General features: G+C 40.5%; 1 protein-coding gene across 2 annotated transcripts in view; it reads right to left on the bottom strand.

Moving 5' to 3' along the window:
- The window catches only part of SLC1A3 (solute carrier family 1 member 3), an 82,863-nt gene that overhangs the window by 52,569 nt on the left and 3,683 nt on the right, over window positions 1-26,611 (bottom strand). For both annotated transcript variants that reach the window (XM_032135784.2, XM_032135786.2), the window contains exon 3: window positions 6,452-6,589. In XM_032135784.2, coding sequence (XP_031991675.1) covers window positions 6,452-6,589 — 138 coding nt within the window. The remainder of the gene's footprint in view (window positions 1-6,451; window positions 6,590-26,611) is intronic.

The following is a 26,611-nucleotide window of genomic DNA, read 5'->3' as shown; positions in this document are numbered from 1 at the left end:
TCTACATGATGCAAAAAGTTTACCCCACACATAGGTTCTTCCCACTACATTATACAACCTCCCTTTCTAGACAGGCATTCCTTAGCTTCCCTTCCCACATGTTTGTGATTAGCCCCTTGAGAGACAATGAAGCAGGCCCAATACGTTGGTTTCAGATGAACTGGGCTGAAGCTTCGTAATGACTGCCTTGATTCCAGGCCGCCATGAAGTGTGTTTGAGTGTTAAGACGGAGACTCAGTTTGCCTCAAGTTTTGGTCAGCCTGAAAATCTCTGCTCACAACATGGGTGCAGTGTGTGGAATTTGCTGCCCTGTGGAGTCCAGGGTGCTACACACTGGGGCTGAGTTTCTCAGAAAAGACAGAGCAGTTGTATAACCAATGAAAATATTTAGAATTATGCAGCTGTGATAAGGTAATCGAATTCCATGCCGCAGGGCAGAAACCTATCCCTTCCAGTCATGAGGTAGGAATTCTCGCTGGCTCCCATGTTGTTACTGGATTAATTTTATGGTTTCTTCAGTTTACCTTAATAGGAAAGTGGTTGCTTCAGGGATCACAGACAAATGAGACTTGTGGAATCTGGAGCCTCAGTTCTGTGCCCCTGACTTGAAGCTCTGTCTTCTTGCTCCAGAATTCTCATTTATACAGTGGGAACCGCCAGAGGACAGCTCTTGCTGCTACTCTTACTGCCAACAGCTACCACTAACTGAACACATACTATGTGCCAGGCATAAATCCTCACAACAACCTTGTGACACAGGTATCTTATCACCTACATTTTACAGAGAATGAAAGGGAAGGCTAAAGAAACTCCTCCCTGCCTGAGATTTTTTTTTTTTTTTCAATACAATGTATGGGTAGGTGTTGAGGGGGGCAGGTGGTGAAATCTACAGCTCCTTTTCTTGTCCATAAATGCTCAGAGTATTCAAACAGGCCTCAGATATACACCAGAGCCATGGCAATGCATAGTTTAAAATATTAAATTTCTCTTAAGTGATTTTGACTCATTTTGCAAGCCCTTGACAAACCCTTCAGATGCTCAAGATTTAAGAATTGTCTAGCCCTTTTGTGTTACATGAAATGACAAAACTTTAGTTCACTCTTACTGTAACTGTGATTTCTCTGAAGCCAAAGGACCATACTTTGAGGTACGACATTTATTATTTTTAATTAAGAAAGACCTTTGCTGGTGATTCTAGCTTGTTGCCTTCAACAGTCGTTGAGTCCCACATTCGACTGAAGTTGTTGGTCTATAGATTTGAAAAGAAGCTGCCCAAATAATATGTGACACATCATAGAGCTTGTCACATGGAGAGGAGAGGACCAGAGAGGCAGGTGTTGTGTTTTGTTTTTCTGGTTTTTAAATTTATTTGTTTTATTTTGGATTAAAAAAAAAGTATTGTTAGAGTTTTCTAAGGACAAATGGGTTCCAAAGATCTCTTGTCCTTGGAAATGTTCAGGAAGAAGCTGGACAGTCATTTGGAAGGGACACTGCAGGAATGGCTAGACCAGATCAGTGCTTCCCAAAGTGGGATAGGTGTTTTTGTGGCATGGAAACCAATCACAGTGAGAAAGTCATTCTTTTCAATTTTCTTTTGATTCTTTGGATTACAGGAAAGGCAAAGTCTTATTTTGGTGATAATGTGTATTTAACACCTTGTTAACATTTGCTAATCCCCTCTCTTTATTTATTTCTTTATGTATTTATTTATTTATTTTTTTTGAGATGGAGCCTCACTCTGTTACCCAGGCTGGAGTACAGTGGCGCGATCTTGGCTCACTGCAACCTCAGCCTCCTGGGTTCGAGTGATTCTCCTGCCTCAGACTCCCGAGTAGCTGGGATTACAGGCACACACCACCACTCCCGGCTAATTTTTGTATTTTTAGTAGACATGGGGTTTCACCATGTTGGCCAGGCTGGTCTCGAACGCGTGACCTCAAGTGATCTGCCAGCCTTAGTCTCCCAAAGTGCTGGGATTACAGGCATGAGCCACGGCGCCTGGTCATTTAAAAATACAAGAGTCGGGGAGTCGGGTCTCAGGCTCCCAGACCTTTGTTAGGCAATTGTATCAATTTACAATTTCATAACATTGTTACTTATCTCCACATGACAAGTAATAGGAGGTTTCCATTTTGGGTAATGATTGTAGGCTGTGGAAGAAGAGTATGTTGGTTTAAAGAAAATATTAAGTAAATGAGACTGAGGTGGTACCTATGATGGAAAATTCTGGACTTTAGGATGGAGATGCTGTGACATGAAAATCAGATTTGAAACCATGTTCTTAAAAATCAACTTGTCTCTTTCTTGTTGGGAGTACAGAGAACGAGTCTTATCTCATTTTAGTTGGAACTGGAATATTATGGGAATTAAGGGATGCAGGGAAGCTCTCTCCTCAGCACCCAACATACATCTTCTTGGGGACTGTATCTTTGTGTTCACGTATCCCCAGTGTCTGACGTAGTAGGAGCGTGATAAACAGCTGTTAAAGAATGAATGAATGTTAAATGAGAAATTTCATCTATTTGATAATCCTGCCTCCAGGGTACCCTACCATACGTCCCAGACACTGTTGCTTTTTTACTCTTGTGTTGACACTCCTCTCTCACCTCTTTTACTTACATCATGCCCAACTCCACAGAGATTGCTTGTCAAAAGTTGTGCTCCCCACTTCCAGAAAACTGGGGTGACATCAAAGATTTCTTCTGAGGTAAGTGATTGAGGGGGAATGCACACTTAGAATGAGAAAAGAAGAAAGCACTAGTTTCTGAAAAGATTCAGAAGTGAGGAGGTAATAGTTATGTCTACACTGCACAATCAGATGTGACATTTAATTATTATCCAGTGAATTTAATCAGGCTAAGTCAGCCAAACCAACTCATTTTTCTGGCATGAAATTTCTAGTTTGGCTGCCTATCCTGACCAAATCAATAGAAACTGGCACCAAACCCCTATTTTGTTTTGTGGTGTGTTGGCATAGACATAGTCTTCTTGTCCAAAAAATAGGTACTTGAGTACAAATCTAGCCATTAGGCTTCCTCCCAGCTTCTTTCTGGCAGCCTCTGGAATGCTAATACACACCAGGGATGTTTGAAGAGACTGGAGTTTCAAATTTAGGGAAAGGGGAACACGACTTACAAGGGCTATAGAGCCACAACTCATAAACACGGATGTTTCAAGTAAAAAATATAACTTAGATGTCTCAGAATTTAAATGTGGCTTTAGTGCAATTAAACTTACAACATGTTTTCTAGAATCTTCCACAATAGAAAGCTTAGTCCAAGAAACACAGTAATAATTTTATGCATTTCAGTTTCTGTCTACAGACCCTGGGACAACTGAACTTAGGAGCAACAAGTCTATAAAGTATTTTCCCACTGGGAAATATTTCCTAGGGGAGCGTGACCTGAGTTCTTACTCTAGTGTTCCTTCTGGTGCAGAAAAGACCAGAATGGCTACTCCACAATGCAGTTATACCCAAAAGATGGGGAGAAGAGGCTTTCCAATAGCAATTTGTTTAGTCAGCAGTAAACATGATGTTCAGTAGCGAATTCCACATTATCGGTTAAGCTTTGGCACAGGACCGCCGATGACTGGGTAAGGCAACATATGAAACCCTGTGATAGCTTCATGGGCACAAGTTTAGGAGTACATTTCTCATAATGAACAGCACTGACGTTAAAAACCTGAGTTCCAATATTGGTAGTCTGAGGGTTGGAATGGGCCTGCAGATGTACTGTGTTTGCTTTGCGCTGTTTTGTTTCGTGAATTCTTTCAAAAAATCTGCAGGTTCTTAAAAAATTTGAGATTTCTGGATACTCTTGAAAAACAAGAAGATCTGGCCCTTGTCTCAATAGTCTCTTTGCCTTCCTTTTGCCATATTATTCTGTAGTTGGGTCCCTCTCCGTTTATCATCATACTTGTCCCTCTTACTTCTCTTGTTGAAGAGAAATATTTCTCTGTATCCATGACTCTATCAAAATAGGAAAACAAAAAGTAGCCTGAAAGGGCAGCTTCATGTACATACATCACCCACGTGGCCACTGGAGGCATTTGAGGTTGCCTTTCCACTCTAAAGCAATGGAGCCTGCCTTTGTTTCTTCCCTAGGAAACACATTCTCCAGTAACATTTCCCAACATACACAGGGATCTTCCAAGGGTCTGGGTAATTTGTAGAAGTTCCTCCCTTCCCATTACAGCTGGGTCATACCCTCATTTGGGTTAGAATTATTGTATTCAAAACCATAAAGGACATTCTTATTCAATCAATCATTCATTCCATTTGATCATAAATATCTAAATTACTGTGTAGTTTGGAAATTACTCACTTCAGACTAACACCTTAAAAAGATCTTTGGCGAACTAAATTCTGCCTCTCAGGCTCCTTGCCTTAGCACAGTCCTGGACAAGAGCTAAAACTCTCTTAATGGTCCAATTTGGCAACACTCCCAACTTGCAATTAGGTTGCGGTTTTAAAAGTTCATTTTATATTAGTTGTTTGCAGCTTATAATTCTTTTCTCTTTAACAATATTATAAATGTTAATGGTTTTTCCAAGTTTTAACCAAAAATTTCTCTCTAGCCATGCAAAGGGATTGCATCATAGTATTTTTTTTTCTGAAAAATTACACAACCAAAGTTCTTATTTCTTCAACAAAGTTGTTTGTTATTAGGTATTAAGAAAAATCAGGAAATTCCACTTCAAGGTGGTGATCAACTGGGACTGCTACTAAGGGGAAGTAACACTTCTCTAATTGTATCATATAAGGGCTTTTCTCTTTTAAAGAGTAACACATTGGATTTTCAGCACAGTTAAGAGAAAGCAGAAACCTCTAAACGTTGGTTCCACCCTTGAAGAGAAAGTATAAACGATCCAGAACCCCTCAGTTTGTGTACAGGAAAACTGCGGGCACCCAATCCAAATGCCCTGCCAGGAGGGATGGTGAGGAGATACTCTGCTCTGCCACAGAAAATGTCAGATGTGGGTTCTGCCTTACAAGTGCTTTCTGTGAATAATTTGTTTCCCAGAAAAATATCAGCATATGGATAATAAAATAATCATGTGCCCTCATGTCAGCATGAATATAGCTTTGGTGGTAAGAATTGTAGCTGCTGTGATTACTCGTGGTCAGCAATGGACCATCCCAGCTTCACAAACAAGTACATCAAATCAACTCCAGGACTGTTTTATGGGCAATTCATTCGCCAGTGAAAGCACATGTACATGCAATCACTTGTTTAAGGCCCTGGACAAGTGGAAACCAGCAGAGATCTGCAAGGCATTGAGGGAAAATCTGACATAGTTCCTGTCTAAGTAATAGCCAGCCCTCCAAGGGATGTAATAGAATGTTTCTCCATGACTTTTGAGTTGTACGATGAAGTTCTCATTACACAGAGATCTTGAAAAGAGAGTACAAATATCCTTGAGAACTCCCTGGGATGGGAAGGATTCTCAGTGCCAGCTCACATAGAGGCAGAGTGGTATATGCCCAACAGGGGAACAGTGAGCCAAGGGTGGAAAAGAGAATAGGGTCAGTAATACCTGAGTTCTGAGCTTTACCTACAAACCCAGAAATCATCCCGCTCGGGCAGTGTCTATGGAAATTCCTTCTCCAAGTCAGAGATGTGCTGTGGGGAAAGAGAAGAGTGGGCAGGAAGGAATGTACAGTAACATTTTTCTGCAACTTCTTGGCTCCATCTGATTCACCAATCACATAGACAAATGACTCTTTCACCTTTTCCCATGCAGGAATAAATGGTTATCTCATTGTCATAGAAAATAGAATCCTATCCTGCAAAGCTTCCACTTGTTAAAAATCCATGTGTCCACTAATAAAATATTCAGATGGGGAAATCTCCCACCCCCTCCCCCTTCTCCCACCAGCATAAAAGGTAACGGGGGTGGGAGGCAACTGGAGAAGGAAAAGAAATCATGCGGGTACACCAGAAAAAGATAAGTGTTGGTGGCAGCAGAGTTGGTGAGTGTTGTGGGCATTACCTCTTGATGAGGCTTCCAAGAAGGCTCCCGCTCAAGTCCTGGTGGTTCTGAGAACAAGCATTCTTGCATCAATAGCTAATAGGCTGTCCAACCAGATGTTATCTGGGTGGGATAAGAGGGTGAGAAAACAGACCTGTTGTACGCTGTTGTCAACTACATCACTGTGGTCAGAGAAGGCTGATGGTGTGGTGTTTAGCAGGGTACCTCGTTGACGGTGAGGCGAACCAGATTACGTGGCTGTTTAAATTCATTTCCTCTTGTGATTGGTAAAATACGAGAGTTATAATCATTCATGCATTACTAAAGCCTCCTTTCCATCATTTTGAAGGGACTTTTTTTTTTTCTAGAACAGAGCATGCATCCAGCAGAAACCCAAAGCATTGGCTTTTCTAAGCAATCTTTTGCGATAAACACACTTAAAAAAAAAAACAAACAAACCAACAACTGCTTATGATACCTGTGACAAGACTGGAGATGATAAGGGGTAAGACCAGCATCTGTAACATCCTCATCAGAAGTTCCCCAGGAAAGGAGAAGTACTTGACTTCCCGGTAGCTCATTCTGTATGGTCGGAGGGTAAATCCAAGGATTGTACCTGAAGAAAAAAAAAAAGAAAAATTGAGTCTTTTTTGAAACAGAAGGAACAGCCCTAGCAAAATGAGTAAGTATTTGGCTGGTGGTTGTATTTATTTAAGCAGCAAATACCTATGCTGCTTTGGGAGCAAGAGATGTATCTATCTTTGCAGTCATTATCTGTGAGGGTCTGGCTGAATCCATGGTTCAATAGAACTTATAGAAAAAAACTCTTTCTAGTTTCAACAAGTAAAAAAATCCCTTTGTCTGACTTGAATGCAGTGGAACTCATTCTGACCTGGCTCAATACAGAGTTACAAAGATTGGGGCATAATTAGGAAACAAATAAGCATTCATGAACAGGTGATACAGAAAAAAAGGCTTTATTTTAATTAAGTTCCTTTATAACAATAGATGTTAGAATTGGTAACATAACCACTTTTAAAGGATAGTGTGATTTAATTTTTTTTTCTGGTTAGAAAAACCCCTCCTGTTCACATTGTTAATCCATTTTCATCATCTCCCTGTCTTCACACCACATTTTCTCCCTCTGTCCACATGGTCTTGACATTGCCTTGGTAACTGTATTGTACAGACTTGTTAGTTGCTGGCAAGAGAAGACTCCAAAATGAGCAGAGATTTTCTCCCCAAAATTTTCCCTGAAACGTGGGAGAATATAGGGGAAAGAGAAAGCAATTTTCCCCTTAATTTTCCCTCTACAACTGAAACTTTAAAATCTTTTTAGAATGGGAAATTTATATTTAAATCAAATTATGCATGATAACTACTGAAATGTTCAGAAATTAATAAAGGTATTGGTGTCAAGAAAAGTGTAAATTTACTCCCTCTTCCCTTTCCCTAATTTACTTTCCTTGCCAAAGAAAATTTACTTATGCCAGTGTTGTAAATGTTTTTAAAGTTTTTGCCTTGCTATTATTATTGAAACATGTGATTCCATTTTTTTAAAAAGTCCATGTAAGTTATAGAGAAAGCAGCATGCCCAGCACTGAGTTAACTAGGAGCTAAAGGCTGGGGGTAGTGGGGTGGTGGGGGGAAGCGGGAATAATACTGGGTTGGCACAAGCTTTTCCAGAGGAGGCAAGCAGTCTTTTACGGAAACTGAACTGTCTTAACTTCTTATGAAATGGGACACAAAGTTCATTTGAATTGTCACTGCAACTCCAGTTTCAATTCTCGGGTCTCAGCAACCATAAAGTATCCATTCTTTGTCTCTAAACTGTGACATTCTAATAAGAATCTTAATCTATGTGCTAAAAAAAATCCAGCTGACCCAGCTCTCAGGGCCTTCAGGTAAATATTTATTGCATTTTTCCAGTGTAACAGTAATATGGTCAAGAGAGAAAAGTTGAATTGGAAAACTCAGAAAGGTGGGGCAAAAGCCTGCCCATATTTATTGTATCACTTAAATAAATAGCAAATAACTAATGCTTACTGAGCTCTTGCTATATGCTGGGTGTTACCTACGTTAGCAGCAAATTTAATCCTTGCAACAACCCCAGGAGGAGGGTACTATTTTACCACTAACTCACTGAGGGTGAAACCTAATCACCATGAACTTAAAACTTGCTCAAAGTGAAATATACTAAGTGGCAGGGCTAGGATTTAAAAACAGACAATTTGGACTCAGATACCAGGTTCTTAACCCTTTTGTGTGTTTCCTCTTCTCCTGCAGAGCAAAGGCAACCACTTTGTGTGTCTCTTTGCGGAATGTTCCAATACATAGTTAAACATATGGAAATCATACAGAATATACTTTTCCATATACGGTCACCATAAACATCATTTTTAGGTATCCTGATAGCAGATTCGTTCACTGTATCAGGCTTTACTTAGTCCTCGCTCTAGTGTTGAACATTTAGGTTGTTTGGCATTTTTCACTTTTATGAAGAATATCATGATGAATATATGAAGACTATTTTACATCTGGGATTTTTTTTTTTAGTGTAGTTTTAGAGAAAGGGAACTGCTACCTCAGAGGAAACGACTACCTGAATCCATGTTACGAAATTGCTTTCTGTGTGGGTTGGCCGGGTAGCTTAATGCTCCATTAGTGAATGAGGCTTTATTTCCGCTACCCCCAGCAGCAGAGTATTATCATAAAAAGATTGTTAAAACAAGCAAAATTTGCTAATGTGATGAGTAAATAGTATATATTTTGTTTTATTTTGTATTTACTTAACATCTAATGATGTTGATTTTTTTCCTAATTGTATTTTCCCTAAGCATCTATTCAATCCTAATCATTTTAAGAGTCTAGGTACGTACGTGTGTGTGTGTGTACATGTTGGGTAGAGTATTTTTATATAATAAAGATAATTACCCTTTGCCAATGTATAAAATACTTGCTATAACTGTTTTTCTGGTTTGTTTGCCTTACATTATTAAACATGTACAGGTATTTTGCATTTTTATAACAATGTCTGCACACCCTTTTTATTAGGTGATTTCATGAGTTTATACATTTTAATTTCCCTCCCCCCTCACAAGTTTGTTAGATCTTAAATTCGTTTTTCTTTCTTTCTTTGCTTGTTTTGTTTTGAAATACTTAACTTTCAATCTTCCTGGAACCCACACTGGTGTAAGGCATTTAATTCTGATTTACAATGCGGATTATTTAACAGAGCGGCATCCATAACTTATAGGAATTAATAAAAGACTTTGGTTATACCTGTCTTTTTCCTGCTTGCTCACATAAAAGCCAAATCACACAAAGATACGTGCTTTATCACATATAAATAAATAAACAAACATTTTGCTTTACTTCCAATCAAATTAATTTTACTGAAATTGATTATGTGTTTTCTGATCTTCATTTAAATGGATTTAAACACTTGACATTCAATTATAACAGAACATGTGCATGGTAAACACAAGGGGCTCATTTTGGTCATCTGGAATTTGAATGTATCAAGCTGTTAGGAGTTTTAGATATTCTGCAAACAACAGTTGAAGACCAGGCTTGGTTTTACAAATTCATATCGAAGTTGGCTGTTTGTTAATAGAAATGCACTTACTTACATACAGTAATATTTCCAAGGGTAGGCAGGATCCTATCTAGCCCATAAAATTTATCTTATTTATAAGTAATTGATAGAATAGCTGTTCTGCTAATGATATAGGTTCTAGGAGCAAAAGTCAAACAAGTGCTGATGAAGGAAGCGATTATTCTAAATACTAGGTGCACTTGATCTCATCTCCCAGAGTCTTATCTGAGCCTACGCTAACTCTACTCCCATTGATACAACAACATTGGTTGTGTATACAGCCTCTTCCTCTCCTTAGGTGTTCTACTACATTCTCTCCTCTTCCCAACTCAAGCCCTGCACTTACTCAGTGCAACCAATTTTTATTTAGGTGTTAGGAGGGAAAGTAAGCCAGCTCCATGAATGAATTCTGGGTAATGCGTGAATGACAAAGTCTCTTACCTACCAAACAGATATCTAACAGAACAATGCAAGACAGTAAGGGAAGCAAAGTCTCAAGAGGTGATGATATTTTTTGTGTGTCTCTCCTTACAGTCAACAAGCTAGTCTTGCTGGGAAGTGCAGCCCTACTCTAGGATGTGTCTCTATTTCTTTACATTCCTCAAGACAACACCTACATTGTCTAAAAGCTCTTCTCTATAGTAGGAGGACATCATTTCTCTAAAGTAGGACAACTCTTCTCTATAGAGAGGAGACATCATTTATTTATAAGGGATAGTTTTAGGTCAAAAGTTTTGAAGAGAAGTGTTGTTTAGAGTGATAGTAGATTCAGACACATTTCGAATCATTTTTATCCCTGACTATGCTTTGGTTAGTTTACTATTTCTGGGTTTACCAGGCAAGCTATTTCTATTCTTGAAAAAGATGAGATTACACTGGGAAAGGGGAATATTTATGGAGTCCTTACTATGTGTTAATGGTGGTGTTTAACACTCATCACAACTTTATGAGGTAGATATTATTGTATCTATTTTATTTTCTTTTAATTTTTTTGAGATGGAGTCTTGCTCTGTCACCCAAGCTGGAGTGCAGTGGCACAATCTCGGCTCACTGCAACCTCCACATCCCAGTTCAAGCAATTCTCATGCCTCAGCCTCCTGAGTAGCTGTGATTACAGGCATGAGCCAACAGGCCCAGCTACTTTTTGTATTTTTAGTAGAGATGGGGTTCTGCCATGTTGGCCAGGCTGGTCTCAAACTCCTGACCTCACATGATCCGCCTGCCTCGGCTTCCCGAAGTGCTGGGATTACAGGTGTGAGCCACTGTACCAGGCCTTGTGTCTATTTTAAAGATTAATAAACTGATGCTCAGAAGTCAGTTAACTTGCTCAAGCTTATAGATCTCATAAGTGGTTGAGTGGAGGGATTCTACACAAAGCCCAGTGCTCTTTCCATTACTCTTTTAATGCCTCTCAAACACAAACATGTTCTTGTAGCCTAGGCCTGAGTATACGTCTCAAGAGAGCCTGGTTCCTGGTCTTTAGCATCTTGAACTCCTACATGGTGAACGCCCTGGAGGAATAACCTTGGATCTCCTAGACACGTCCTGTAAGCACCAGCACATCTTGGAACCCTTTACAGGTCTTCTTACTTGTTGAAGATCTCAAAGGTGGTAAAGCCACTTTCAACAATGGCTATACCAAATCCTTTTTCATGGTTTAATAAAACTTATATAAAGCTTAGTAATTAAAATAGTCTGCCTTTCCCTCCACTGCACACATTTTCAGTCACTAGAAACCATCGGTAATAACGTGAAAAGGACATTTAATTAAGAATTTAATGAAGACGTGTGCCAATGTTTGCGTCCTTAACAGTAACAGCCCCTAGTCATTGACCACGTGGCAGATACCAAGTCCTCACAAGCACGTTGCCTCACACATTGTATCGAGGCCAGGACTATTATTGTTATCCACACCTCACAGATGAGGAATCAGAGTCATTGAGAGGGCAGGTAAATTGCCAAAACCACACAGCTGGCAGGCTGGTGCCACAGTAGGCTTAAGGAGGGGTTACATGCTCACCCAAGTCCATGGAGTGGATGAGGTGGACCTGATACCCACACTGTCCGGCTCCAGGGTCCAGACTCACCCACTCTACTGTCCTCACAGCCTCTCAACAACCACGGTACTGACCGAAGGAGGCTAAATGGGAACACAATATTTTGCCTACTTTTTCATCTATTTTGAATGACATTAACTAAATCTAGAGCTTAAGCTGAGGAAAAGTTTTGTTGATTTTACTTAACGAAGTCAACAGCTAGCTTTTCTCAACTCATTGCTGAATGAATCAATAAAAGTCCTTTTTCATCAGCTTTCTGCTCCTACAAGCCACGTTACAGCTGAAGCCAGAGGTAGGGTCGGCCAGCTATCAGCATCAAATCAAGAGGAAATGCGGTGAATATGAAGGCTGCTTATCTTGGTAGGCAGTTCTGGTTTCCGATTACATTCTAGCCCAGCAATGAAAAAAGCCTTCTTGGAAACACAGCCTGATACACAGACTTCTCAGAGCCCTCTTTGCTCTGTCTTTCCAACCAAGGAGACGTAGCATGACCAGTCTTTCTTTTTTCTTTTCTTTTTTTTTTTTTTGAGATGGTGTCTTGTCCTGTCGCCTAGGCTGGAGTGCAGTGGCACAATCTCAGCTCACTGCAACCTCCGCCTCTGGGTTCAAGCAATTCTCCTGCCTCAGCCTCCCAAGTAGCTGGGATTACAGGCACACACAACCATGCCTGGCTAATTTTTTTTTTTTTTTGTACTTTTAGTAAAGATGGGGTTTCACAGTGTTGGTCATGGTAGTCTCAATATTCTGACCTTGTGATCCACCCACCTCAGCCTCCCAAAGTGCTGGGATTACAGGCGTGAACCACCTCGCCCAGCCACAATCAGTCTTTCTCTGTGGTCAAGCAGCTCACCCTTTGCAAAACTGAGCTCCATTAGTGGTCACTTATTTGAAACACATTGATTGATAGTCCTAAAGCTGACAAAAAGCTTTATGGCCACCAGATCCTCAGTGCAAAAGAACAAATCCTTTATTATAGACTACTCTGCAAAAATAGCAATGAAAATCAAAATAACTTCCTAGCAGAATTTGTTAGAGCTGAAACAAATTTTGCAAAGTTTGCATCTAGGTGATGTTATACAACATATGGATGTCATGAGCAATATTCAGATCATGCACCCTTGGTTATCAATATTAAGATTTCTGTTTTACTCCAGTGTTAGTATTTTAACAAGATTTCTAGAATCTAGAAAATACATTGACTAGAATGTTTAAAGTGATCAAAATAACTGTGCTGGATGAATGCTATAAACAAAGTTGCATTTTTGCTTAAATAGTTTCTCTTTGCTAATGTGGAAAGTTCAAAAAAGGAGTCCTTCAGGGGTTCCTTGTTTTCCTAACAACAAATACTTCTTTTTTTTTTTTTTTTGAGACGGAGTCTGCCTCTGTAGCCCAGGCTGCAGTGCAATGGTGCGATCTTGGCTCACTGCAAGCTCCGCCTCCCAGGTTCACAGCATTCTCCTGCCTCAGCCTCCTGAGTAGCTGGGACTACACGCGCCTGCCACCACACTCGGCTAATTTTTTGTATTTCTTTTTAGTAAAGACGGGGTTTCACCGTGTTAGACAAGACTGTCTCGATCTCCTGACCTCGTGATCTGCCCGCCTTGGCCTCCCAAAGTGTTGGGATTACAGGCGTGAGCCACCGCGCCCGGCCAACAACAAATCCTTCTTTGGAAAATTAAATATCATCTCATTTTCTAAACTAAGACACAGTGTGCAGACTGGAGCCTCAGAAAGAAGATATCATAGGTTTACTCTTTAAGGCCAAACACACACAATAAGTTAAAAGCTAAAGACCAACTTTAAGAATTTGGTCCACATTTAATCTGACAAAACTACTGAAAATATTAAGATGCCAGAAAATATTTAAGAATAAAAGAATGAGGCATAATTTGAAGTAAAATTTAGACCAAATCATACTACTTAACTTTTGGTAAATGTTAGAGTTTGAAATAGTAAAATTTTACTAAAGCACCTCCTCTATCTGCAAACTTCGTCATGAACAATTTGACAGACCAAAGTCTTCTAAGAGTTATTACTATGCCAAATCTTCCAGAAAACGAGGTGGTGCCCCAAAGGAGCTCAAATGTCAAAAGGAAATCTCAAAGCAATAGAGGCAATGATCTTGACAGAAAGACCTCGCATTCTGAGGCCAACCACGAGAAAACTAAGTGCCTGACCAAGATGAGCCAGCCAGCTGTTTGAGCATTAGTGCTACAGGAGTGCCAGGAGGCATTCATACCTCTTGCCCAGAAAAACCTCAGCCTGCATATCTAGCCAGAAAGGGGACCAGGATGTCCACTTTCATGGCTCAAGGAAAATCATAGTGTTGATAGCACACCACTCACTGGTTTTACGTGACACAAATGCTGCCATTTCACAGTTAGGATCCTTCCATTTAGGTAGCAAAACCAAAACCAAACTAGCACTAATTTGTCTCAAGGTTACAAGAATTTGCCGTATAATTGTAATATAATCACAGGAGTGTCATCCCATCACCTCTGCCATATTCTGTTGGTTAGAAGTCACAAGTCCCACCCACACTTGACAAGTGAGCTATACGTGGCAGTTAGAGGTCAATCTAACATGCTAAGTTCTCTGGGCCTCCTTACCAGGCTGCTTCTATCTTCATAGAGAAGATGCTCTGCAAATGTTTAAGGAATGAATGATGTCGAGAGTCTAATCCTAGCCCTTAACTCCCCGTGTGTTCCTGGATAACTCTATTGCCTTCTATGCTTCAAATTCTTTTTCTAATTTATAAATGAAGAAGGCTCCAAGATTAAAAAGTCACCCCCCCCTTATTGGCTGGACTACTGCAGTAGTCTTCTAACTGGTTTCTCTGCCCTCTACTTCACCTCTCTCCAGCCTATTCCCAAAGGAACACTGAGACCTAGGTCAGGATCTCTCTCCCCTACTCCGTCCACTGACTCCTCCTCTCATGTAGTCAAAGCCCAAGACCATGCAATCAATGGCTGCTCCTGGCAAGCCCCCCTAGATCCACCTTGCCTCAGAACCCATCTCCTACTCTGCTCCCTCTCACCTGTTTCCACACTTGCCTCCTTGTCATTTCTCCGTCATCTTAGACATGAGCCCCCTTTATGGTCCTTGCACTGGCTCTTCCTTCTGCCTAAAACGTCATTCCCACATATCCACAGCATTTACCTCCTTTAAGATTTAATTCGGCCAGGCGCGGTGGCTCATGCCTGTAACTCCAGCACTTTGGGAGACTGAGGGGGGTGGGTGGATCACCTGAGGTCAGGAGTTGGAGACCTGCCAGGCAAGATGGTGAAACCCCCTCTCTACTAAAAATACAAAAATTAGCCAGGTGTGGTGGTGCATGCCTGTTGTCCCAGCTACTCAGGAGGCTGAGGCAAGAGAATCGCTTGAACCTGGTAGGCAGAGGTTGCAGTGAGCCGAGATTGCACCACTGCACTCCAGCCTAGGTGACAGAGAGAGACCCTCTTTAAAAAAAAAAAAAAACAAAAAAACCTAGCTCCAATGTCACTTTCTGAATGAGGTCTACTTTGAACTTTCTTATCCCTTAGCTGGCTTTCTTTGCTTTAATAGTTCCTATCACCTTCCAAAATACAATATTTTCTATTTATTATGCTTGTTGTTTATTATCTTCTCTGCCTGCTAAATGTAAGCTCCACAAGGTTAGAATTTTTTTTGTTTTTTTTGGACAGTTTTGTTCACTGACCTATATCAAGCCCCTCAAACAGTTCCTGGCACACAGTAGGTGCTTAATATATTGTTGAACGAATGAACAAACATGACTTATTTTCTTTCAGATGAGCAGGATCCAACAGTGCCTGGGCCCCAGCTGGTGCTGAGCACATTTTCTGAATGCAGGAATCTCTCTGTTCTGTGCTCTCCAGTAAATCTGATTGCCTACTGCACTCCCTGAACATAGTAGCCTACCCTAAGGAATGTCCCCTCTGTACAAAAGCATGTGATTTTGCTCTCATGGTCTGTGGGACTGGATCTTGACTGAATTATGATTGCTCATAGGCTCAGCTTTCTAAATTCACAAATGAGGAGTGATAGCTATGGATCCCGAATTTGCTCCTAAGGTAGGTTTTTTTGAGTAGAAAGGAGAGCAAGTGTGATGCTGTAGAAAGACAATTCTGGGCCTGATCCTGTCAGTAACTTAGGGTAGGAGATGCTTTATCTAAATGATTTAATCTTCACATCAGACCTGTAGCGTTTAATATCAGTATCTCATTAATGAAAAGATTGAGGCCTAGAAAGAATAAGCCACTTGCCCAAGGCACATTGCAGTAAGTGATATGAGAGGATGGGATTGCAAACTTAGGTCTGCCTGTTTCCATATCTTCAAATCACACAATTTCTTCAGGCCTCTTTTTTCTTTTTTAAAAAAATCTGCAAAATGAGAGAGATCAATTGGAATGGGTGGTGTCTAAGATCCTCCCGAACTTTAAGTTCTGAGTTGAAAAGAACCATGTTCATCAAAAGCATTATAAATCTTAGCTGCTTTATACTAATTTATCTTGTTTCTGTTAATGAATTCTAAACTCCTTGATAATGCATATGACAGCATTTAATGAATCAAAAAATGTTTTAGCAATTTAGCCATTATAATTATTATGGCAGGCATGCAATAATTATTTGAGAAATCAAATAAAAATTTCTATTTCAGGAGTTGGCCCAATTTAGAGAAATCATAAGCCTGTCTCACGCTTACGATTTTTATGTTTGCTTACAAACTACAGTTTGTTGAAGCTGTTGGACACAAATTTCCACTCGCTTATTTTCATTATTTTTAGAGCTAGGGTCTTACTCTGCTGCCCAGGCTGGTCTCAAACTCCTGGCCTCAAGTGATCCTCCCGCCTCAGCCTTCTGAGTAGCAAGGACTACAGGTGTGCACCACAACACCTGGTTAATTTTAGAAATTTTTTTAGAGACAGAGTCTCACTATGTTGCCCAGGCTGGTCTCAAACTCCTGGTCTCAAGGGATCCTCCCGCCTTAATCCCCTGACTTGCTGGTATTACAGGAGTGAGCCACTGTGCTAGGCTGTATTAGCTTATTTTTACAAAGAAGGCAAAGCCATAATGGTGAATCTACCTGGGTAAGAGTTCTGCTGGTCCCTGGTCTTTTGTTTCTGTCAAACTTTCAGGCGTTTCCTGGTGAGAAGCTACTCAGTGTTGGAGGCAACCTCTCAACCCTCCCCCAAGCCTCTGTTTCCACATCCTAGGGAGATTTGGGCCTTGGCCTGGCTCATTCTTTTGTCCTTTGGTATTTCCTGTTGCTGAAGGTGGGAAATACCTGCCCCAGCCTTGTTCCACCAGGGGTGCCCAGATGAGTGAGCCCTGGGTGACTGATGACCAAGTAGAGTGGAGACACGGACTTATGTGCACATGGTGTGTGACTCTTGGAGACAACTGCATAAGAAGAACCTTGGAGTTTTAAGAAAGGCCTGGTGCTTTCTTCCAAAAACTGCACCGAAAAAGGCTATGTGAAGTGGTAATTTAATTTGCAAATAATCCTACAGGTATTCTAAATGTCCAATCCATTGTTATTTAAAAAAAAGAAAATCTTCTATTCCAGAAATAACAATTAAAAGCAGGACTTGTTGCCTTCCTTTCTGGAAAAAAAAAATTATTATGAGTGAGTAGAAACTGGGAAGAAACTGGGAATGAAATATGTTTAAAATTTCCCAAGTTCCCCTGGTGCCTTTTCTGTGTTATATGCTGGTGCACAGCAAGGGTGTTCCCATTTCCATCTATTCCCTCTTCTGTTCTTTCAGAGCCTCTTTTCTACTGATATGTCTGTGTGCAGTATGAAGAGTGAAGTTTGCTCCCGTTTCCTGATTTTATATTCTGCTCTAGAGCCCAGCTGAGACCCATTTGTGTTCAGACTGTCGGCACCAGTATTCTGGGAAATTATTTATGGACAGGTTGCATCCCCTAAGACTGTACCTAAAACAGCCAGGGCTGGCCTGGGAGCGGGGTGATCCTAGCTTCTATAGTCTTATTTCTGGCAGTCTCTTATTTCTAAGTGCCCTCGACATATCGCTCAATGTTTCACTTTCTAAACTTCTGTTAAATTGGTGGTAGGCGGCGAGGGCTTAGAGGGAGGGATAAAAACTGAAACCCTGGTCCATCTCTTTTACAGTTTATCATGAAGATGATAGATGATAAGAGATGTGAAAGGGCTTCAAAAGTTGAATGTAACATACAAATTAAAGCTTTGGGTGTTGTATCTGGATTACATTTGGGCTTTAGAAGCAGGGAGATACCTGCATCTACCTGATTCTATCCTGAAATTGCAGTTTTCCAATGCACTGATTTCCTTAGTTTCCTCAGTCTGTCTGCAGAACCCGCACAAACTGCAAAGTCCACTCATGCTTACCTTTGGCAGAGGCAGTACAGTACCGAGGCTAACTCTTCTAAATCCCACAATTTGGGAGATCAAATGACTACAGATTCTATGGGATACAAATTAGCAATACTTATCAACATTAGAAATGAGTATACCTTTAGACCCAGCAATTTCACTTCTAGGTATATCCAGATACATGGGTGAAAGATCATTCATTACACAGTTTTTAAATAAAAATGTCTAAAGACTGGAAACAACCGAAGTGTCCATCAGTTGGTAATTGCTTAAATAAGTTATAGTATACCCATACAATGTAGCCCTAGGAATGAGGGGCCTTTCTACGTGCTAAGGAATAATATCCAAGGTATATTGTAAAGTGAAAAAAGCAAGGTGAAAAGTGGGCTATGTATACTATGCTATTATTTGTATACAAAGAGTCAAAAAAGGAATAAATACATATTTATTTTTATAGTCATAACATTTCTCCAAAGGCATATGAGAAATGAATAGCAAGATAAACGGGAACCCTGGGGGACAGGGGTCAATGAGATACTTTCTTTTTATAAGCTTTTCTATTTTTTTTTTATTTTAGACTATGTAAATTTATTTACTACATAAGTAAAATAAAATAAGCCAAAAAAAAAAGCCCACAACCTTTTCTCCCTCTTTCTTTTTTAATCTTACTGGATTCTTTTCTGCTGTATTTCTGCTGGATGCCTGCAACTTTCTAAAAGGTCGCTTTGAGTCTGGGTTGATTTCTCCTCAATCCTGCTTTAATTTGCTTTAACGAGGAGTTTGCTTAGTTTAGGCCATGGAGAGGAAAGTCACTAATTGTGTTCAGATTTATAGTGAGTAGATCACTTTCTGACCAAACCGCTTTCTTTTTTTTTTTGGAGACAAGGAAGCGAATCTGAAAAAACTTTGAACTCAATCATTATAGGCTCATGTGCTACTTCAACCAATTAGCTCTTGGAGTTACAAGTATGAGAAAACTGAAACCGCTCTGCAAAGATGACAAGCTCCTCGTCACCCATCGTCTCGTGGAAAGCATTGCAATGTCAGAACTTACAAGGTCCTGAAAAGTTTGTTGAATCTCAGGTTTGCTTACAAACTACTTCATTTGCCCTAAAAGAGCAAATCTAAGAAAACAAAAATAAGTAAATAACTAAATAAAAGCATGACTACTTTTTTCACAGGGAGTTTCTTCATAGACTCATAATTTCCTTCTTGATGTTTCTCTTTACATTAATCAAGTAGCTGAAGACATCAGCAAGCTTCTAGACAAGCACAAGAAACCCGGGCTTTTGTTTTATTTGCTTGAAAGACGAAATTTCAAGTAATGCAATGTGTATAAAAGAAGGGACTACCTTTGCAGGGTATATTTTTCTCCCTACTCTCATTAGGGATAAACGAGCCTCATCGTACAAGGTTCTGAATAAGAAGTCTCTCACTAACAGCCCACTGTCTTCTCTGTGTGAAGCAGCAGCAGTTTGTAGCCTGGAAACATTGTTGGAGAACTGGAGAAGTCTGAGGACAAGAAGAATGGAGTTGCCCTCTCTGGAGACAGAAACCCCGTCTGGAAATTCAAAACTTGGTTGTGCCTTTCAATTTGCTTCTCCTAAATTTACCCTCCAATCTTTGATAAGTTATACAAAGGGAAAAAGGGAGCACTCTCCCTTAACTTTTCCAGGGTATATCTTCCTTTATCTAAACCTTTTTGGGCCTTTTATCTTTCTCTTTTTGGTTTCAAACTCTCTCCACATCTCTTGATACGGCAGAGTGATGTGAATATTCTTGGCCTAGGGAATAAGCTCTAGGCAATCTTGATAGCACTGAAGCTTGACATAAAACTCATCTTTTTTTTTTTTTTTTTAGATGGAGTCTCGATCTGTCGCCTAGACGGGAATGCAGTGGCGCGATCTCAGTTCACTGCAACCTCCGCCTTCCGGGTTCAAGAAATTCTCTGCCTCAGCCTCCTGAGTAGCTGGGATTACAGGCAGCCGCCACCACACCCGGCTAATTTTTGTGTTTTTAGTAGAGACCGGGTTACACCATCTTGGCCAGGCTGGTCTTGAACTCCTGACCTAGTGATCCACCTGCCTCGGCCTCCCAAAGTGCTGGGATTACAGGCATGAGCCACTGTGCGCAGACAAAATTCATCATTTTTATACTCAGTGAGTATAGTCGCTAAACTTTGTTCACTGAAGCGCTCTGTGTCTTTTCTCAGCTCCCAGCAATGATGCAGCTCACCTAGCTGCCAGCAAATACTTGATGAATGATAGTATCCTAGTGTTCCATAAATATCAAGTACCTGGAATGTACAGCTTGGAAAAGACAGTGCTCAAACTCTGGCTGCCTCCTCTGAACAGGTTAGGCTCTTCACAATCATATTTATTCCATAGCAAAAACAAAAGCCTATGGTTTTCTTCCCCTAATTTATGAGAGATGGGCAAAGACTGAAGGGCAGAAGGGGCTCCTGCAAAGTGTGCCCTCACTGTGTTCTCAAACACTGGCTAGGAAACACTGATTATCAGACCCAGAGCCAGGGGCCCTCAAGAGGTCAAAGAGAGAGAAGGGGGCTATTTGTTAGACTGGAGAGACCAGCCAGAATGGGTTATCTAGGAAAAAGATTCTAACAATGGTACAGTGTCATGCCCTGGAAACAAAACAAAGCAAAACAAAATAAAACAAAGCAAAACACCTCTGTTTATTATTCCATATATTCAGATATTTTAGAGGAAGATAAACTAGACTTAAAATGATAGAATTTTGGAGTTGGAAGCAGTCATTAGTCCGAACTTACTTTGCTGATGAGAAAATGAGACCCAGAGATTTGTCTTACATCGTAAATCAAGTTAGTTGATGGTAGAGCCGGGCCTGTACCCAGGATCTTTAGACTCTCAATGCTTCCTTAGCTGCGTCCTAGACATTTGCAGATACAAATCAGAAGGAGGGTGGCCTGGTCATAGCTTACTGCTACAGAGAGTGCAACAGAAAGTACTTTGTAAACTGTAACACCACAAAAATTAAAGGTATTATTACTGCAGGTTAATTGTTCTGAACACACTTGCTTATTTGATTACCTACTTGAAAGAGAAATTTGAAATTGCCTGCTCTGTTTCCTCAATATCTGAATTGACAAGAAGAAAAAGAGCAAAACAGAATCTAGAGATACACTTAGAACAACATCAAGACTTCTACCCACTGCTTCAAAACAACCTTTCCCAACTCTGTTGGAAACCAGCCACATTTCTCTCAGGGTTCCAGCCAGCCCCCACTCTGACCAGAGAGGCAGTTCATGGGCAGTAGACACCAAAGGGCTGGAGGAAAGAAGAAACCAGGGAGGTGGTGAACACTCAGATTGGCCCCGAGAGGTATGAACAAAAAATTCACTATTGAGTGTATTACAACACTTACTAAAACATTTCTTAGCACCTCTCTGTTTTCCTGAGAGGCGTCTACTCTCAGGCACCCCCTCCACTAAGTAGTCTACTGTGATAATGGCTGCCTGGGGATTACTTTCTGGTTCTGCTCAGGAGGCCAGATAGGTAAGGGACAGATAATGATGGTATCACTTACTCTGAGGCTTTCATTTCTGCATCTAAAAGCCCATTACAACTATTAAGGCTCTTCCTACAACTCTCTTGGCTCTCTTCTCTAGCTAAGGAAATAGAAGCCACTTCTAAACCAAAACCAGGTGAGTATCTTCTCCCATCTCTGCCCCCCAGCCTCCCCAAATGCCAGGGTCTTATAGCTTTCTGGAAGATCAGCATCATCAAATCAGTGCATATGACAGCTTGAAGCCATATCAGAGATGTAAATAAAAGATGTGGGGTTTACAATGTCTATGGACACTTTACCTGGCAAGCACTTAGGGAAATCATCTAAGGTGATATGGCTTGTGCATAGCAGAACTGGGATATAAATCTTGGCAGACAGTTTTTATAATTATTCTATTTTATACATGAAGAAACGGAGGCTGAGTTCCAGAGCTGGACATAAACCTAGGCTGTCTGACTCCAGAGCACATAGCTCTGATCTCCATCATACCTTACTGGGCTACACTGTCACAGTAGGAGGCAGCTCCTGGAGTGCTTTTGGAGAAGGTGGGAGAGGGCTGGGATGCATGTGTGCTGTGGGTACATGTGTTATCACTAGCCCTGACAATTTTTCTGTATTTTTTTTCCCCAGGGGAGAAGATAAAGCACAGGGAAATCAGACCCTAGTTCTTATAACCTAACCCAGTGTGGCTTCTCCAGAGAAAAACTCTGCAAATCCACAGCTTCCTCCTCCGCCTCTCCCAGCCTCTGCTGAGTGAAAGCACAGCTGAGCTCTGGTAACACCAGGGGACTCAGGAATCCCCTACCCCTAGCTTCTTGAAGCTCCTCTCTCCCTGCTCATTTCCAAGAACAGTTGAAGAAACCGTAAGTCTGAACCCAGATATCTGTCCATCGTTGTTTGGATTGCTGTTGTTCAATCAGTGTGAAAATGCCCTGCTATCAGGGGTTCAGGAAGTTGAGAGGTGTGGGTGCCTAACTGTGCCTGCTCCATGAACTCAAGCAGTTGGCTAGTGTGGTCCCACTACCAGGTCCGTTCAGTCCAGCAGCTGATAGCAAACCACATTGATTAACCTGCTTGGCTGATCTAACTGGCTTGGCCAGTTACGTCCAGGCACAGAACACCACTGTAGCAGTTCTGAAAGATTAGTGCTTTTAAGCATGAAGGAGAGGGCCCTAGAGTTATGGAAATTGTTTTGAGAATAGACTCACAGAGTAGACTCATTTATGCAGTAGGATAGCCAGATTCACTGATCCTTATTCACTTGAAATCCAAAGAGGGAACTGTCTTCGTTCAGTTTGGAGGTTGTAGGAATACCTTCTAAATCTTGATTTGCAGCAAGCTTCTTCCATTGTATATCCGCCTCGGTGGCATCCCGCCCCACAAACTCAACAGGTCCAAACTGAACTTATCCTCGTGCACCACCAAGGCCCCAGTCTTTCTCCTGTATCCTACCTTCAAATGTGGCATCATCAGCCACTCTGCCACCTAAGCCAGAAACCGGGCCATCGGTCTGTAGTCCACCTTCTCTCATTGAATCAATTGCCAGGTCTCACCAGTGGTCTTTCAGTTCGACCTCTCTTTTCCATCTCTTCCATTGCTACCTCAGGCAGACCCTCAGCAAATTGCTGGAGTAAAGCCAGAATGGGTGTTCTAGCACCCAGAACAGTGTGGTGAATGAGCACCTGGAGCTGGAATGGTGGATTTGAATCTCACTCAGTATTCATCAGCTGTGTGATAAGGATTTGGGCTTCAGTTTTTTCATCTGTACAATGAGAGTAATAAAATTACCTCCCTCTCTGGGTTGTTGTGAGAATTAAATAAAGTTAATATACTTAAACACAACAGTGCTTTCCATACATTGTGAGTGTTAGCTATTACCATTATTATTATTATTATTATTTTCTTTTTTGGAGACAGGGTCTCGCTCTGTCATCCAGGTTGGAGTGCAATGGCATGAACATGGCTCACTGCAGCCTCAACCTCCTGGGCTTAAGTGATCCTCCTCCCACTTCAGCCCCCCAGGTAGCTGGGACTACAGACATGTACCACTACACCCGGATACTTTTTAAAAAAATGTTTTTGGAGAGATGAGATCTTACTATGTTACCCAGATTGATCTTGAACTCCTGGCTCAAGTGATCCTCCCTCCTTGGCCTACCAAAGTGATGGTATTATAGGTGTGAGCCACCTTGCCCAGCCCAAAATAGTGAACATCAACAAAACTATTTCTTTTTTTTTTTTTTAAGATAGGGTCTCACTATGTTGCCCAAGCTGGTCTCAAACTACTGGGCTCAAGAGATCCTCCCACCTTGGCCTCCCAAAGTATCCAGATTACAGGCGTGAGCCACTGCACCCAGCCTTTATTATTGTTAGCAATATATATTACTACTGTAGCAAATATATATTATAGCTACAGGAAACTGATGCTCAGAGATGCCTCCTTTTGGATCACACAGCTATTAAATAATACAGCTGGCACATGGATCCAGATCTACCTTCATCAAAGGCCACACTCTTTTTTTTTCTTTTTTCAGATGGCACATCTAGGGCTCCTAATGTGGCTATTAAAAGGAAATGGAACCTCTAAAGTCTCAACACAGAAAAATGCCATATTATGTAGAACAGTGTGCATAAAATGATCTCACTAACATTTTTTTTTACAGCTAATTAGAAACTTCTCTATTACCACCTCTGATCCTTGTATATTCCTTTCTCATCTTATTTTTCATCCATGTCTCCTATGAAATTACCTGAGAACAGGGGATCCCCATTGCATAGCACAGGGCAAGATACATAACATCCCATATTTGTTAAATTGAATAGCATTGAATTTTTTTAAATAAATAATTTAACTTATTTACTTTGTAGATAATAGCTATCAGTAGATAATATAAAAATAAGGGGAAAAAAATCAAATGATACAAAAACTTACTCAAAGAAAAGTAGTATTCCTTCCACCCCATTCCCTAGACACCTAGCTCCTATCCCAACAGGCAGCCATGCTGACCAGTTTCTTGTATATCCATCTAGAGATATTACAGAATTGCACTGAATTTTAGTGCAATTTAAATTCATTGCCAGAGTATTAGAGAAAAGAGGGAAATGCTTTATAAAAATTTAGCCAGGATGATTTCTTTCCTGAGAAGCCACCAATTTCTTTCAAATCCATATAAAGGAGAACTCAAATGTAAACTCTGTGAGTGTGTGTGTGTGTGTGTGTGTGTGTGTGTGTGAAGATCAATAACAGAGAAAGGAGAACTCAAATGTAAACTATGCAAGAAGAACTGTGCAAGGAGAACATCAGAGAAAGAACTCAAATGTAAACTCTGTGTGTGTGTGTGTGTGCCAAGACCAACATCAGAGAAAGCTGCTAGTTTACTGTGTTTGTGAATGCCTTCAGGTAAAACCACCACTCAATTCTATGCATTCCTATTCATAAATATCCCCCCACCTTGCAGCTGATCTTATGACCCATTTCTTTATATTGTTTGGCCTGAGATTTCATTTTCATTGTGCAATTCATTCCCTAGCCACGGAAAGAGTCAGTGTTCTGGGACTTCAACATGACAAAGGACTTTTCCTTTCTTTCAGCTAGATGTCTGAGGTCACTCTAACACAACTTACCACAGTCTGAAGGGAGAAATTTCTTTCTGGAGGAAGAAAGACAATAACCACTCTTCCCAGTGTGGTTTTTGTCAGACGGATGTCCACAACAGCCCTGGCAGAAAATTATCTAATGCTTTCATGATGGGCCCTCTAAGGGATGTGGAGCTTGGCACTGTGTTCTCTCAGACTGCTAACCGCTCTTGTTACGTGAGCTTTTGTCATGACATGGCATGGCACATTCAGACTTTGACATTACTTAGAAATGACAGTAGAAATGACATAAAATTGTACAAATGGTTCTATGCTTATGCTTGTAGATGAATTGATATCAAAATATTTATAATTTTCTGCTTTAGTTTGAATATATGGATTCACATGTCTTTATCATAATATTTTTCTAGTTTCCACTTCTACACATTAAATCATATACATTTTATTTAAAAAAGGCAAAACAAAACAGTCTAAACAAAAGATTCAACCCAGTACATAGGTTTTCCCAGTGATTTTTTTTTTTTTTAACTAAAAGCAATAAAAACCTAGGAATTTGAAAACTAGGTAATAACTATAGCTCTTCTCATCTCTCATCTTGGGGGAAAATAATTATCTCCTTCTTCCTTGCTAGCATCTTTCTTGTTTTTTCTTATGCTACAGCAAATAAATTAAGAGTTGGTGTGCAGACACATTCTTTTCCTATCTCTTAGGACTGGTTGACATGGAAGCCAGTGACAAGCTAAATAGAGCCTTTATATCCACTGGGTTCTCGATGGAAGACACACTAACAGATAACTAAAGGGTTCTTCCTTCTCTCCTAAATCTGTTTGCTCCTAAGTTGTCTATTTGATATTCCAAGTCTTTGATGTAGACTCAGTGGTCTCTTTGACTGTCAATGAGCTCTTTTTATGTGTTTCTTTGTTAGTGCCTTCTTCTTGCTGCTTCTGCCTCCTCAGTTTCCATTAGTAAAGCCAACCATGAGGGCACCCGGCCAACTTATCTACCCTAGCTCAGCCAACTCGTATTGCAGTTCTCACAAATCTTAGGAAAGCCCTCATTGGGTGAGGAATGATCCCAGAACTCCTAGAGAAAAACAGACTTTTAAATCCTGGCACTATCGTCCTTTTATTAGAGATGTTATTGCTTCGTACTAATGACTTAGGAACTTCCTTCTCCATCAATCTGTCTTCCATGTTCAAGTTTTATGACTTTCCATTCCTCTATTCTTGAATGGAAACATTTCTGTCTCAGAAATTCAACTCTTCTGATGTTTACAACACCATTTTGAATGCTGTTTCTCCATCTTTTTCAAATATACTCCAGTATTACTGAGCTCTATTTATTATACATATAGGATCATGAATTATAAATGAGTATTTGTTAAATGAATGAGAAGGAAGTGGCTTAATGGTCTACAGGAGAACTGTAAGTTTTCTGTTAACTGGGTAAAGCATACAGTTAAATGACAATGCTATGTGAATGCAT

The sequence above is a fragment of the Hylobates moloch genome, unplaced genomic scaffold (genome assembly GCF_009828535.3).
Source record: "Hylobates moloch isolate HMO894 unplaced genomic scaffold, HMol_V3 SCAFFOLD_17, whole genome shotgun sequence".
Classification (NCBI taxonomy): Eukaryota; Metazoa; Chordata; class Mammalia; order Primates; family Hylobatidae; genus Hylobates; species Hylobates moloch.
This window is presented reverse-complemented; position numbering and strand designations above follow the sequence as displayed.